This window comes from Ipomoea triloba, chromosome 1 (genome assembly GCF_003576645.1).
Source record: "Ipomoea triloba cultivar NCNSP0323 chromosome 1, ASM357664v1".
NCBI classification, from domain to species: domain Eukaryota; kingdom Viridiplantae; phylum Streptophyta; class Magnoliopsida; order Solanales; family Convolvulaceae; genus Ipomoea; species Ipomoea triloba.
The window spans coordinates 1124244-1138696 of NC_044916.1; the positions used below are offsets into that span (position 1 = coordinate 1124244).

Here is a 14453-nt window from a genome sequence, read left to right on the forward strand (position 1 = left end):
ACAGATCTATAATATTATGGTTTGCGTAATATTGTAAAATATGGTAATACAATTCCTATCCCTAATACAATTGTAAATTAAAATAGAATTCCTAATAAAATATATTCTACCCTACGTTCCTATTCGTAATACAATTCTAGACTAGAATTACTAATGGTAGTAATTCAGTATATATATTTCTCTGCAATGCAATCTATCCTATTAATAAAAACAATATCCTCAATTCTAACTTACCGCCCAAAACAGATCTATAATATTATGGTTTGCGTAATATTGTAAAATATGGTAATACAATTCCTATCCCTAATACAATTGTAAATTAAAATAGAATTCCTAATAAAATATATTATACCCTACGTTCCTATTCGTAATACAATTCTAGACTAGAATTACTAATCGTAGTAATTCAGTATATATATTTCTCTGCAATGCAATCTATACTATTAATAAAAACAATATCGTCAATTTTAACTTACCGCCCAAAACAGATCTATAATATTATGGTTTACGTAATATTGTAAAATATGGTAATACAATTCCTATCCCTAATACAATTGTAAATTAAAATAGAATTCCTAATAAAATATATTCTACCCTACGTTCCTATTCGTAATACAATTCTAGACTAGAATTACTAATGGTAGTAATTCAGTATATATATTTCTCTGCAATGCAATCTATACTATTAATAAAAACAATATCCTCAGTTTTAACTTCCCGCCCAAAACAGACCTATAATATTTTGGTGTGCGTAATATTGTAAAATATGGTAATACAATTCCTATCCCTAATACAATTGTAAATTAAAATAGAATTCCTAATAAAATATATTTTTCCCTACGTTCCTATTCGTAATACAATTCTAGACTAGAATTACTAATCGTAGTAATTGAGTATATATATTTCTCTGCAATGCGATCTATACTATTAATAAAAACAATATCCTTAGTTTTAACTTCCCGCCCAAAACAGACCGATAGTATTATGGTAGTTTTAACTTCCCGCCCAAAACAGACCGATAGTATTATGGTATGGTTTGCGTACCGCCCAAAACAGACCGATAGTATTATGGTATGGTTTGCGTAATATTGTAAAAAATATGAAAATTTGGCATAATTCAACCCGCAAGGCCAACCAATTGTATGGTTTGCGTAATAATTCAACCCGCAAGGCCAACCAATTGTATGGTTTGCGTAATATTGTAAAAAATATGAAAATTTGGCATAATTCAACCCGCAAGGCCAACCAATTTTCTGAATGGCATTCGTGCATGCAGGTGTCGGCGCACGAGTCAAGCCTTTTTAAGTTCATTTGCCCCCCGCCCCCCCCCGCGCGCGCGCGCGAGAGAGAACCTCTATGCTATACAATTCAATAAGCCTTAGAAAAACTCTTGTATAAGTAGTGGTGCAAACCACTTCTCAAACCAATGTGGGACAAAAGTTACTTGCAAGGTTTTTCTCTATATTTTTCTATCTCAAATGGGTCAACTTTGAGAACCAATTTCTCATTCACCCATTATCAGTTTTAAGCGTACAATATATCAATCTTTTCGTCTAACTAAGAAGAACACGAATCCACTTTGACCCGACCCAAATCGAAAGTGGACCCCACATATATTTGTACCACAATATTGCCAGTAAAATGTCATTTTATGCTAATTTTTTTCCAACAGTTATTTGTCCAGAGAATATTAACGTGTTGAAGGAAGAAGATGATATATAGTGAAGGGCAATATAATCTTCACTATATATCATCTTCTTCCTCCAACACAACGCTCTACGGTCAACCAACAATTACTCAACTGATTATCCCATTACTCCCATGTAAATTTTTCTCTAATATAGTTATACTTACTGAATATCAAAATATAAGTGTACCTCAAGATCTTGCAATAACTAACCGACAAGTAATTAAATTAATGAATATGATGCAATAATGTAAATTATCTACCTATTGCATTTATACACTTATTTTAGAACACTGAATTTTTGTGATATTTGTTGCATGCAAGGAAGACTCATACTATAATTGCATTTATACACTTATTCATACTCATATTCAATGTTATAATTTATATAATTGTATATCGATTCAAATATTTCTTAAAATATTATAACAAATTCATTCCGTGCAACGCACGGGTGAAAATACTAGTGTTGTTTGTACTGCTTATATAGACGACAAATGTTCGCAGGTCAGATATTGATTAGATTCCTTTGTTTATTTATCACATGTTATTACAAATAAATGAGTAATATTACAAATATATCAATTTCGGATAAGATAAATAAAAATAAAATTCTTTCAAAAGAAATGCAAATAATGTTGCACAGTTTTAATTTACATATTTTTTGTCTTATATAACTATATGATTAATAATCGAATTTTAATTTGTTCAATTTATGAATGACGTGCCAATCAATTTAACTTTTTTGCAGTAACTGAGTTTAAGGTGAGATGGAAATTAAATTGAGAAATTTTAGTGATGATTAAAGACACTAAATTTAGTAACATAGAATGATTAAAGACAAAAATAACTATTACGTACAGAAGGACTAAAATTTTCTGAAGAAAAATTTTATCGGAGTATTTATACTTTTCTATCTTATTAAGTACTTTGGATGGTTAGAGAGAGAGAGAGAGTATTTTCTCATTCCCTCTCATCGTTAATAATCGGAATATAATCTTACTCCTCTTTTTTTTTTTTTTTTTTTAACCACATTATTCATTAAAAACAAAGAAATACGAGCAGAAAAGTGGACATTTCCCTCGGCCTTGCAGAACCAAGTGGACATACCCTCTTTTACAAAAATGCCTAAGAATATATGCAAATTAAAGCACCATAGGCTCTAAATTCATGCATCTCTAGCTTTAAAGTCATGCACCTTAGCTTAAACTTTAAATATATTCACCTTAAGTTTAGGAGTCATTATTCCTAAGGTAAAGAAGTTGTGCACCTCAATAGATAATTTGATGCACCTTAAGCTGTAAATTCATAAACTTTAAACTTTAGATATATGTACCTTAAGTTTTAAATATATGGATCTAAAGTCAAGGCGTTGTTATTTGTAAGGAAAAGAAGTTGTGCACATTAACGGCATGCACCTTAATCCTTAAATTCATGCACCTTAACCCTTAATTCATGCACTTTAAACTTTAAATATAAGTTTGGGAGCCATTATTCATAAGGAAAAGAAGTTGTGCACCTTAACAGTTAATTTCATGCACCTTAAGGTAAAAACTTATGCACCTTAAGGACCAAAATTATGCACCTTAAGGACCAAAATTATGCACTTGGAGTTTCAGCTTCGTAGTTCCAAAGTTTTACAAATTTATGCATCTTAAGGTGCAAATTTATTCACCTTATGGGGCAAACTTATGCACCTTAAGAACCAAAATTATGCCACTGAAGTTCATCTTCGCAATTTTAAAGTTTTACAAATTTATGCACCTTAAAGAGCAAACTTATGCACCTGAAAGTTAGATGGAGAATGCACTTTTTTGTGATGTAATACGTTACAAGTTCAAATCGGAGCGGTCTATTAACTTTCTTGATTTGAACTGGTCAATTATTATAAGTAAAATCACAATACAAGATTTATTCAGTGTTTAGTCTTGGACAATAACAACTAATTTCTCTTATCATCTAAAATAAATAAATAAGAAAAGAAAGATTTTACGACTTACGCAACGCAACGCAACAAGCTAAGCAAGGCTTTGCTGCGAATTTATTCTTACACACGGGTACAACGTTAGCTAGCCGACATGGCAGCATGTTTATTTTGCCGATGCTAGAGAAGTTTTCCAAAACATAAGCACGAAGGGGAAATCACTGAGAGCCAAACGCGTAGACTTAATGGATTCGTCATATTCTCTGCCAACGTAGTAGCATTTGTCGGTGCCGGAGGGGCAATAAGTGATTATATAAGTGGGGAAATTGGCATCGAGCCGCTCGATCTTGAACCGGTCGGATTGGTTCTCGACAAACTCGTCGGACCGCACGAAATCCATCCCGGAAACGGCGTCGTGCTGGACGCCCCAGTAGAGGTTACCCGAGCAGAGAAAATTGGTGACGACGTTGAATTTGAAGCTCAGGAAAGAGGACTCCAAAACGGCGGTGGCTTTGGGGTCCGCCGGCGTGAACACCACGGGGTCGGCGTAGTTCCATGAGATCACGTCGCTGGGGCACTTGGTGTTGGTGTCTCTCCACTCAAGTTTCACTTCTCCGGCGCCGGCGCCCCATGTGATGGAGGTTATGTTGTAAGCCACGCCGGGCTGGAGCGCGTCTCCGTCTCTGTCCACCACCGGAGCGCCGGTCGACGCTATGGGTACATCGTCGGTGCCGAGGCGGATGGGTTTGAGTTTGGCGCTAGTCGGGTGGGAAAGGAGGTAGAGGGAAAGTGCGAATAAGAGTGCGAGGGTTTTCATGTTGGATGACAACGTGGGAGAAGAGATAAGAGGTAATGATGTTTGTGGGTGTGTTGTGTTGAGGTCTCAAGCATTCAATTTATAGAGGACAAGAGATAATGGTGAATTATTGTATGTGGCACTCACGACGTCTTCCTGTGGGTATTGATAAAAAAAATGAGCAAATTTCTTTGCTCATTAATCATGTGCTACAAATATATATGGATTTTTGAAAGATTATTTTTTATGGCTAGAAGAGTGGTAACGCGTGATCAGGCCAATCAAGAAGGAAGAGCTGGACGGATGGACCAAGCAGGCAGATGCAGATGCACCGAGTGGATGAGATAGCCGGAGCGAGTGGAGAAGCCAGAACGATGTGCCAAGTGATAGAGAAGCCGAATGAGTTAATCTAAGAAGAAGGGATATGTGTTGCCAAGGCCTAAGATAGTTAATGCTGATTTTGCTAGAATCATCAACGTAATGCACAATTAATGGGGAGTAATGGTCATTACGAAGCACGTTGACTGAGGGCTGATGTCCTTTGGTTGCTCATACTCTTATTTATCCCATGAAAAATTATATTTCAATCCTCTGCGCTAGATAGAGCCTCTATGCTATACAATTCAAACTTTTTCTAAATGAGTCTTGTATATATAGTGGTGCAAATTCACTTCCCAAACCAATGTGAGACAAATGTTGTTTCAAAACCTTTCTACCTTCATTTACCAACTCAAATTGATCTACATTGATAATCAATTTCTCATTCATCCATTATCCATTATAAGCTTACAATATGTCGATTTCTTTGTCTCACCATGAAGAGTGTGAATCCACTTTTACCCGACCCAACTTGGAAGTTGACCACGCACATATTTGTACCACAAAATAGCCATTTAATTGTCATTTTATGCTAAAAACTCCAAACACTTTTCATCCTTAAGTTATAGGGTAATTGTAGGATTCGCCTATATTTGTTGGTTATGCTCAATTGGTTTCCATAGTGTTAGGATAATTAAAAGGTTAGGGATTTGATTGCTATATTTAACATTAATTTTAAACACTAATTCAAACTTCAATTATACACAAAATATATTTAATTAAATTTGGTGTGGTGTGGGTGTGGGAATTGAAGTCGGTTATATGGGTACACGGACCAACTCATATAACCCACATCCCACCACGAGTTAGACAGGCCGGGTCCGAAACGGGCCAGGCTAGAAAAATACATGCTCATCCTGTCAAAAATTTAGGTTAAACTGGACAGATCCGGTCTGTTTTGGCGGCTCTACACAAAATGTTTTTTTTTTCTCGACATAACATCTGTTATTAACATTACTAATAACTATAAGACCTACTAGATGGTGAAATAAGGAGCACAGTTTATATGCTAATTGGATGACTTTAAGATTGAGTTGGTAATTAAGACTTGATGGTATATCATCACACAAAGTTTTTTTTTTTTTTGAGTACTATTACAATGTAGTATCGGTTTATAGCTACTTTTTCAACCTATTAAAGCACAAAGAGTCAACAATCTGTTCATAGCTACTTTCTCAACCTACTGAAGTACAAAGAGTAAACAGTTGCCTCCACTGAGGCTCGAACCCATTCCCATCATCCATGTGGAAGTGTAAACCAGGTGCCATCACACAAACTTTAACACTTAAATTTGGCGGAAAATTGTTTGAGTGTGGCATGACCACTCCACGAGATGTATAGCTTGATTGCGTTTTATACCTTGCAATAAAAATTAAAAAAAAAAACAAAAAAAAAAAGAAGAAGAAGAAGACAGATTTGTAGGTAATGCTGTTTGTACTGTATATATTTACGACAAATGTGTGCAGAACTGCAGATCAGATATTAATTAGATTCTTTGTTCATTTATCACATGCTACAAATAAATGACTAATATTACAAAATACATCAATTCTGGATAAGATTTTTAAAAATAAAATTCTGTCTAAAGAAATTTTAGTGATGCACAGTTTTTACATATATATATATTTTGTCTTATATAACTATATGGTTAATAGTTGAATTTTAATTTGTTCAATTTATGAAGGATGTGTCTATTAATTTAGTGTTTTTGTAGTAACTGAGCTTCAGATGAAATGGAAATTAAATTGAGAATTTTAACATCAAATTTGGTAACATAGAATGATTAAAGACAACAATAACTATTAGGGTAACTGAAGGACTAAAGAGACAATATATTTTTTTAAGAAAAATTTTATTGGATCAGTATTTATACTTCTCCTATCTTATTAAGTACTCTGGATGATTAAAGAGAAAGAATATTTTCTCATTCCCTCTCATCCTTAATAATCGGAATATAATCTTACTTGTCTTTCTTTTTCTTTTTTCGTTTCTTTTTTTTTTAAACTACATTATTCATTAAAATCAAAGAAATACAAGCAGAGAAGAGGATATTTCCCTCGGCCTTGCAGAACCAAGAGGGCATACCCTCTTTTACAAAAATGCCTAAGAATATATACAAATTAATGAACTTTAAGCTGTAAATCTTTGCACCTTAAGCTTTAAAGTCACGCGCATTAGCTTAAGCTTTAAATATATTCATTTTAAGTTTAGGAGTCATTATTCTTAAGCAAAAGGAGTTGTGCACCTTAATAGTTAATTTGATCCACCTTAAGCTGTAAATTCATAAATCTTAAGCTTTAAATATATGCATCGATCTAAAGTCTGGTTTGGCCTCGTTATTTATAAGGAAAATAAGTTGTGCAACTTAAGCTGTAAATTCATGCACCTTAAACTTTAAAGTCATGCCTGTTAAACTATAAATATAAGTCTAGGAGCTGTTACTTGCAAGGAAAAGAAATTGTGAGCCTTAACAGTTAATTTTATGTACCTTAAGCTGTAAATTCATGCACCTTAAGGACCAAAATCATGCGCCTAGAGTTTCAGCTTCATAGTTTTAAAGTTTTGCAAATTTATGCACCTTAAGAACTAAAATTATGCACTTGTAGTTCATCTTCGCAATTTCAAAGTTTTACAAACTTTTGCACCTTAAGGAGCAAATTTTTGCACATGAACTTTAGATGTAGAGGCGCGCTTTTTTGTAATGTAATAAGTTACAAGTTCAATTCGGAACGGTCTATTAACTTTTCTTGATTTAAATTGGTCGACTATGAGTTGAGTCGCAATGCAGGATTTATTCAGTGCACAATCTTGAATAATGACAGTTGGTTTTTCTTACCATCCAAAATAAATAAATAAGAAAAAGATTTTATGATTTACGCAACGCAACAAGCTAAGCAAGGCTTTGTTGCGTGTTTATTCTTAAACACGGGTACAACGTTGTCAAAAGTTGCAACGTTACTTATTATAGCATAGCTAGCTAGCCGGCATGGCTACATACATTATTTTGCAGATGCTAGAGAAGTTTTCTTAAATAAAACCATGAAGGGGAAATCACTGATAGCCAAACGCGTAGACTTAATGGATTCGTCAAATTCTCTGCCAACGTAGTAGCATTTGTCGGTGCCGGAGGGACAATAAGTGATTATATAAATGGGCATGATGGATTCCACGCGCTCAATCTTGAACCGATCGCTTTGGTTCTCGACAAACTCGTCGGACCGCACGAAATCCATCCCGGAAACGGCGTCGTGTTGGACGCCCCAGTAGAGATTACCGGAGCAGAGAAAGTTTGTGACGACGTTGAATTTGAAGCTCAGGAAAGAGGACTCCAAAACGGCGGTGGCTTTGGGGTCCGCCGGCGTGAACACCACGGGGTCGGCGTAGAGCCATGAGACCACGTCGCTGGGGCACTTGGTGTTGGAGTCTCTCCACTCAAGTTTCACTTCTCCGGCGCCGGCGCCCCATGTGATGGAGGTTATGTTGTAAGCCCCGCCGGGCTGGAGCGCGTCGCCGTCGGCGTCCACCACCGGAGCGCCGGTCGACGCTATGGGTAAATCGTCGGTGCCGAGGCGGATGGGTTTGAGTTTGGCGCTAGTCGGGTGGGAAAGGAGGCAGAGGGAAAGTGCCAATAAGAGTGCGAGGGTTTTCATGTTGCTAGCTAGATGACAACGTGGGAGAAGAGAGATAATGATATTTGTGGGTGTGTTGTGTTGAGGTCTCAAGCATGTAATTTATAGAGGAAAAGAGATAAGGGTGAATCATTGTATGTGGCCCTCACGACGTCTTCCTGTGGGTATTGGTAGAAAATGAACAAATTTCTTTGCTCATTAATCATGTGCTACAAATTGCTGATAATATCTTTTTGAAAGATTCTTTTCTTGAAGGGCAAAAATTTATTTAAAGACGGGTCAAGTCGAGTCAAGGTAAATTTGTGATATTTATACGCATAAATGTCATACTTATATGAAATATTAAAGGAATAAAATTTTTGTTTCTTATAATCGTAAATGTAATACTTTTAAGGAGAAATGTAATACTTTTACATTTTGATTTAAAAGTATTATATTTTTCTTTAGAAGTATTATATTTTTTTCCTTATAATGGGAGCATTACTTATTATGGTAAATGTAATACTTTTGATGGAAAATATAATACTTTTACATCAAAATATAAAATTATTACTATAGTTCAAAAGTATTACATTTTGCCTTATAAGTGACAAAAATTTTATTTCTAATTAGTATTACATTTAAGTATATAAGTATGACATTTGTGCATATAAGTATGGTATTTGCATGTTGATTGAGTTAATTCTAGCAATGGTCTTTCGACTATGTTGATTTTTTAAAATTAGTCACCGACTTTCAGTTTGGACAATTTATGTCCATTGACTTTCAAATTCTTTCCAATGTTGGTCATTTCGTCAAATTTTGATTAAATTGAGGTCAAATGAAGGTACAAAATTGCATATTCACCTGTTTAATGTATTATTACTCGTATTTCTCCTGTCATATACGTTGTATATATGAATATAATCTCAGTTGAAGTCTCAATCGAAGCCATATAATCTCAGTCGAAGTCTCTTCGATTGAGATTATATTCATATATATAGTGTATAGGACAAGAGAAATATGAGTAATAATACACTATACATGTGAACGAACAATTTTACCCATTCATTTGAAATCAACTTAACCAAACTTTGACGAAAGGACCAACATTGGAAAGAATTTGAAATTCAAGGGACCTAAATTATCCAAATTAAAAGTCGGGGACTAATTTTGAAAAATCAACATAGTCGGAAGATCATTGATGGAATTAACTTCATGTTGAATCAACCTAATCCGACCAGTCTCACAAATAAGGATCCGTGAGACGGTCTCACACAAGTGTGACTTATATAAAAAGCACCTAAGTGACATAAGACGAGTGCAGACTAATTGACTCTCCAAACAACACACTTCAGCAAAAAATTCAGCAGTATAACGGCAACAGTCATAGTTGACTCACTCAATCTACAAACAATCCATTAAAATATTTTTTTTTAAAGTTACCAACTCTGTATCAGCTTTCAAAAAAAAATATTATGTATCCGTCAGTGACATTATGATAATTTTGTGTAAGTTAATTTTTATTATTTTTTAGAGCATTTTATTTCTTTCTTTCAAAACACAATGTTGTACTCGTCAAAGCACAATGTTGTGCCTTCCAGAGCATGCTGATTTTCCATTCAGAGCACACTAATGTGTCTTTCAGTGCACATTGTTGAGCCTTTCAGAGCATAGTGTTATGCTTTTCAGAGCACATTTTTGTGCCTTCGAAGTGCATATTATTTAATTTTGTCTTAGAATACACATTGTTAAGTCTTCCATAGCACATTGTTGAAGATCGTAGGTGACAAATTTTTTTTTTTTTAAAGATCAGTTAATCGTGATCACTAATTACTAATTTGAGTTGAACTTGTTTGCTCATTTATTATTTATGGTCGTTTATGATTAGTGTTGAAGATCATATGCTAAATTTAGTCATTTCAATAATTGCTTCATATATTTGTGCATTTCAGTGCACATTTTTGTCTTTTAGTGTATATTGTTGTGTTCCAGTATACATTGTTAAAGATCATAGGTGTCAAATTTTTTTTTTTTTCCTTCTTAAAAGAGCAGTTGATCTAAAGCTGAGATTTATACATGTTTCAACTGTGACCTTCTTCGCACCATAGCCTAAGCATATATATATATATATATATATATATATATATATATATATATATATATGCGTGCGCGCGTATTGTATGTATATGTATATGTGTACATGCACTGCACACATATATATACACACACATTAGATGACAAGAGATAAGGTTGAATTATTATGGAACTGCCAAGTGTACTGTGAGCATGAGCCAATACTGCAATAGTTAAATGTGTAAAGCTTTTTGTTCATTAATCACATGCAACAATTCAATGGGTAATATCGCTTTACGATAAGACTTTTCATAAGCTTTTTAAAACAATAACATGCTACAAATGAGTGGCGTATATTTAAGTAGAAATTTTCATTTCAAAAACGTTACCTGGAATTTTACTGTGGACTGCGGTCCACCAAGTATTATGGATCAAGTGACAAAACGACGTCGTTTTGATTAATGAAAATAGACGGATAAAATAACCTCCATTCCGCGCAACTGCATTCCCCAACTGCAGTATCAGTTCAACACAACTGCAGTATCAATTAACACAACTGCAGTATCAGTTCAACACAACTACAGTATCAATTCTGAAACGGCCTCAACACAACTATAGTATCAGTTCAACGCAACTGTAATATCATTTGAGATGAATTGTAGTATCAGTCACGGAGATTTACGGGAGCTGTTTCTCCCACTTATTGAAACTGCGTCGTTTTGTGGCCTTGATCCACGATGCATTGTGGTCCGCGGTCCATGGTATAAGGACTGGTATTGTACGAGGTTATTGTGCTCACACACACGCAAATTATTGTGTGAACAATGATCCGCACATGCTGTGTGGAGCACGGTCCAAAATGACGTCACTGAATTTTATGAGTTAGAATAATGTACATTATAAGTTAGAATAATGAACATTAAGTGTTCGAATAATTAAATTTCGGGGTAGGATAATGTACAATATGTGTTAAAATAATGTTTATGTGTTAGAATAATATACATTAAGAGTTATGAATAATGAAACTTCTGGGGTAAGATAATGTACATTTTGTGTTAGAATAATGTACTTTATGTGTTAGGCTAATGCACATTATGAGTTATAAAAATGTCATCAAGGAAAAAAATTGTGCGAAATAACGTCATTTTTGGACAATGGTCCACATAGGCCGGGGACCAGTTGTGTGGACTGTGACAATTAATTTGATTGTGTCAATGACAATGGATGACTCGGTCCTCACACAAAATATAACAAAATATGTTATTTTTAGTCGTTATACTCTCGACAATGTAAAATTTTTAATTTTTACGAGAAGGGGAATGAGCTCAGATCAAAAAGATCAATTGACAATCCCTCACAATGAGTCGAACTTAGGACTTCACAATTACCAAATCACTTTGCTAACCAATCTGATTGGGGTTGTCCCTAATTTTGTAGAGTATAACTGTATAAGCATCATTTTTAATAAATCATAATTTTATGTTATTATAGCTAGCGTAAAAAGTTATTTGAAAAGGGAGCTAATTAGGAAAACATGGAGGATTTTTCTTGTATATTTCAACTCATACCTGAATTTGGAATATACTTTTTCGAAAATGACTCTGATCTATATCTTGTTACCTATACTAATTGCAACACGATTGCAAGCAACCTTTTGGACAATTATTATTGTTATCATTTGCAATTTATTGATAAAAGAAAATTTTAATAATGCGATATGGAAATATGTCACTATTGAAAGAAGAGAGAGAATTACACTGAAGAAGAGTAAATCCTAAATAATTATAAATTTTACAATAGAACATTTTGAAAGTAAGAGAATTATAAAAGTTCAAATACCCTTATTCTTATTCTTACACACGGACAACGTTGTCAAAGTTGCAACGTCACTTATTTATCATAGCTTTCTTAAACACAACAACGAAGGGAAATTCATTCACACCCAAACGAATAACCCTCGTCTCCATGTCGAGCTGTCCGCCGAGGTTGTTACATTCATCGGCGCCGAACGGACAATAAGTGAGTCTATAACCATTAAGCCCCGGTTCCACTTCAATCTTGAACTTGTTGCTTTGGTTCGAGACAAACTCGCCGGCCTTCACGAAAACCTGCCCGGAGTATGGGCCCTCCCGCATCTCCCAATACAAGTGATCCACGCAAAGTTTGTTCGTCGGAAGGTCGAATTTGAAGCTCACGAAAGTCGACGGCGACACGACGGCGGCGCTCGGGTCTGCCGGGGTGATCGTGATGGGCGTGGCGTCCAGCGATATTAGCACGTCGCTTGGGCATTTGCTCGCCGAATTTAACCATTCGAGTTTCAATGATGAGCCGGGTGGCCATATAAGCGAGTCGGAGGGTGCGGCGATTATTTCGTAAGTTCTGCCGGGCCGGAGCTCATCTCCGTCGGTGTCTAGCACCGGAGAGTCAAAATTAGTGCGAAGGCGGATGGGATTGAACGTGGAGTGAGTTGAATAGGGAAGGAGATTTAGGGAAAGTGCGAATAAGAGTGCGATTAGGGTTTTCATGTTGAATTGATTGGTAGAATGTTTGTAGGTGTGTTGTTTGAGGATTATGCCATTGAAAATATTTATAGGTGACAAGAGATAAGGTTGAATTATTATGGCACTAACAATGTGTGTTTGAGGCAATAGCTAAATGTGTAAAGCTTTTTGTTCATTAATCACATGTAACATGTTACAAATAAATGGGTAATATTGGTTTCCGACGATAAGATTTTTGATATGATATTTCAATTTAAAAAACAATCACATGCTACAAATAAGGGAAAATTATTGTGTACACCGTGTAACAATAGCGGTGTGAACCACGGTCCAAAACGACGTCGCTGAATTTTATGTGTTAGAATAATGTACATTATATTTTAGAGAAATGTACTTTATGTGTGAATAATGAAACTTTTCGGGTAAGATAATGTACATTATGTGTTAAAATAATGTCCACGGCAGTAGATCATGTGAAAGAAAAATGGCTCAAAACGACGTCGTTTTTGGACCGTGGTCCACACAACTGTGAACGTATCTATTGCACACTACTAATAAAAATATAAAATTTTCTGCTACCGGGTTAAATATTGATCCTGGGTATCTATTGCACACAATATGACAATTAATTTGAATGTGTCAATAACAATGAATGACTAGGTCCCCACACACAATATAACAAAATATGCCATTTTTAATTTAGTCTTTATACTATTATTGACAATGTATAATTTTAATTTTTACGAGAAGGCATAACCCATTGGGAATGAGCTCAAATCAAGAAGAGTTGAGCTTAGGACCTCACAGTTACCAAATCACTTGTGCCTGACCAATTGAATTGAACTGGGGTTGTCCCTAATTTTGTGGTGTAATTAACTAGAGTATAAGTTATAGTTTTAAGTCAAGCAAATTTTGATTCCCTAACCATATATGTAGGGGTATGCAAACTTTGGTAGAAAATCAGTTAACAAATTCCGGTTAACCATTTATTAATTGATATTATTTGATTCATGGTTAGGTGTTATAATTTTTGTTATTCGTTAATTCGATTCGAAATTGTTGATTAACCGATCAATAAGCCACTGAACTACATGTGAGTAAGATTGAGTTCATTGTCTCAAGGAGATGAAGAGGTTTCCTCATCTCCTGCTAGAGACGAAGAAAGGTTCTTTGTCTCCCACCAGAGACAGGAGATTTTTTGTACCACAAAATAGCCACTTAATTAAATGTCATTTTATGCTAAAAATTCCAACATTTTTCATCCCTAAGTTATAGGGTAGTTGTATTATTCGCCTATATTTGTTGGTTATGCTCACTTGGTTTCCATAGTGTTAGGATAATTAAAAGGTTAGGGATTTGATTGCTATATTTAACATTAATTTTAAACACTAATTCCAACTTCAATTATACACAATATATTTAATTAAATTATTTGGGGTAGTGTGGGTGTGGGTGTGGGAAGTCGATTATATGGGTACACGGA

General features: G+C 34.9%; 3 protein-coding genes across 3 annotated transcripts; all 3 read right to left on the reverse strand.

Moving 5' to 3' along the window:
• Window positions 1-3777: 3777 nt before the first annotated feature.
• LOC116030431 (sporamin A-like) lies at window positions 3778-4428 on the reverse strand. Its single transcript, XM_031272685.1, has one exon. The coding sequence runs from the start codon at window positions 4426-4428 to the stop codon at window positions 3778-3780; it is 651 nt and encodes a 216-aa protein (XP_031128545.1).
• A 3356-nt stretch (window positions 4429-7784) lies between these two features.
• Window positions 7785-8435, reverse strand: LOC116030466 (sporamin A-like). The gene has a single exon (XM_031272723.1). The coding sequence runs from the start codon at window positions 8433-8435 to the stop codon at window positions 7785-7787; it is 651 nt and encodes a 216-aa protein (XP_031128583.1).
• Window positions 8436-12195: 3760 nt separating this feature from the next.
• LOC116001287 (sporamin B-like) lies at window positions 12196-13022 on the reverse strand. The gene has a single exon (XM_031241174.1). It carries the CDS (start codon window positions 12992-12994, stop codon window positions 12356-12358), a length of 639 nt encoding a protein of 212 aa, XP_031097034.1. The 5' UTR covers window positions 12995-13022; the 3' UTR covers window positions 12196-12355.
• Window positions 13023-14453: the final 1431 nt, after the last annotated feature.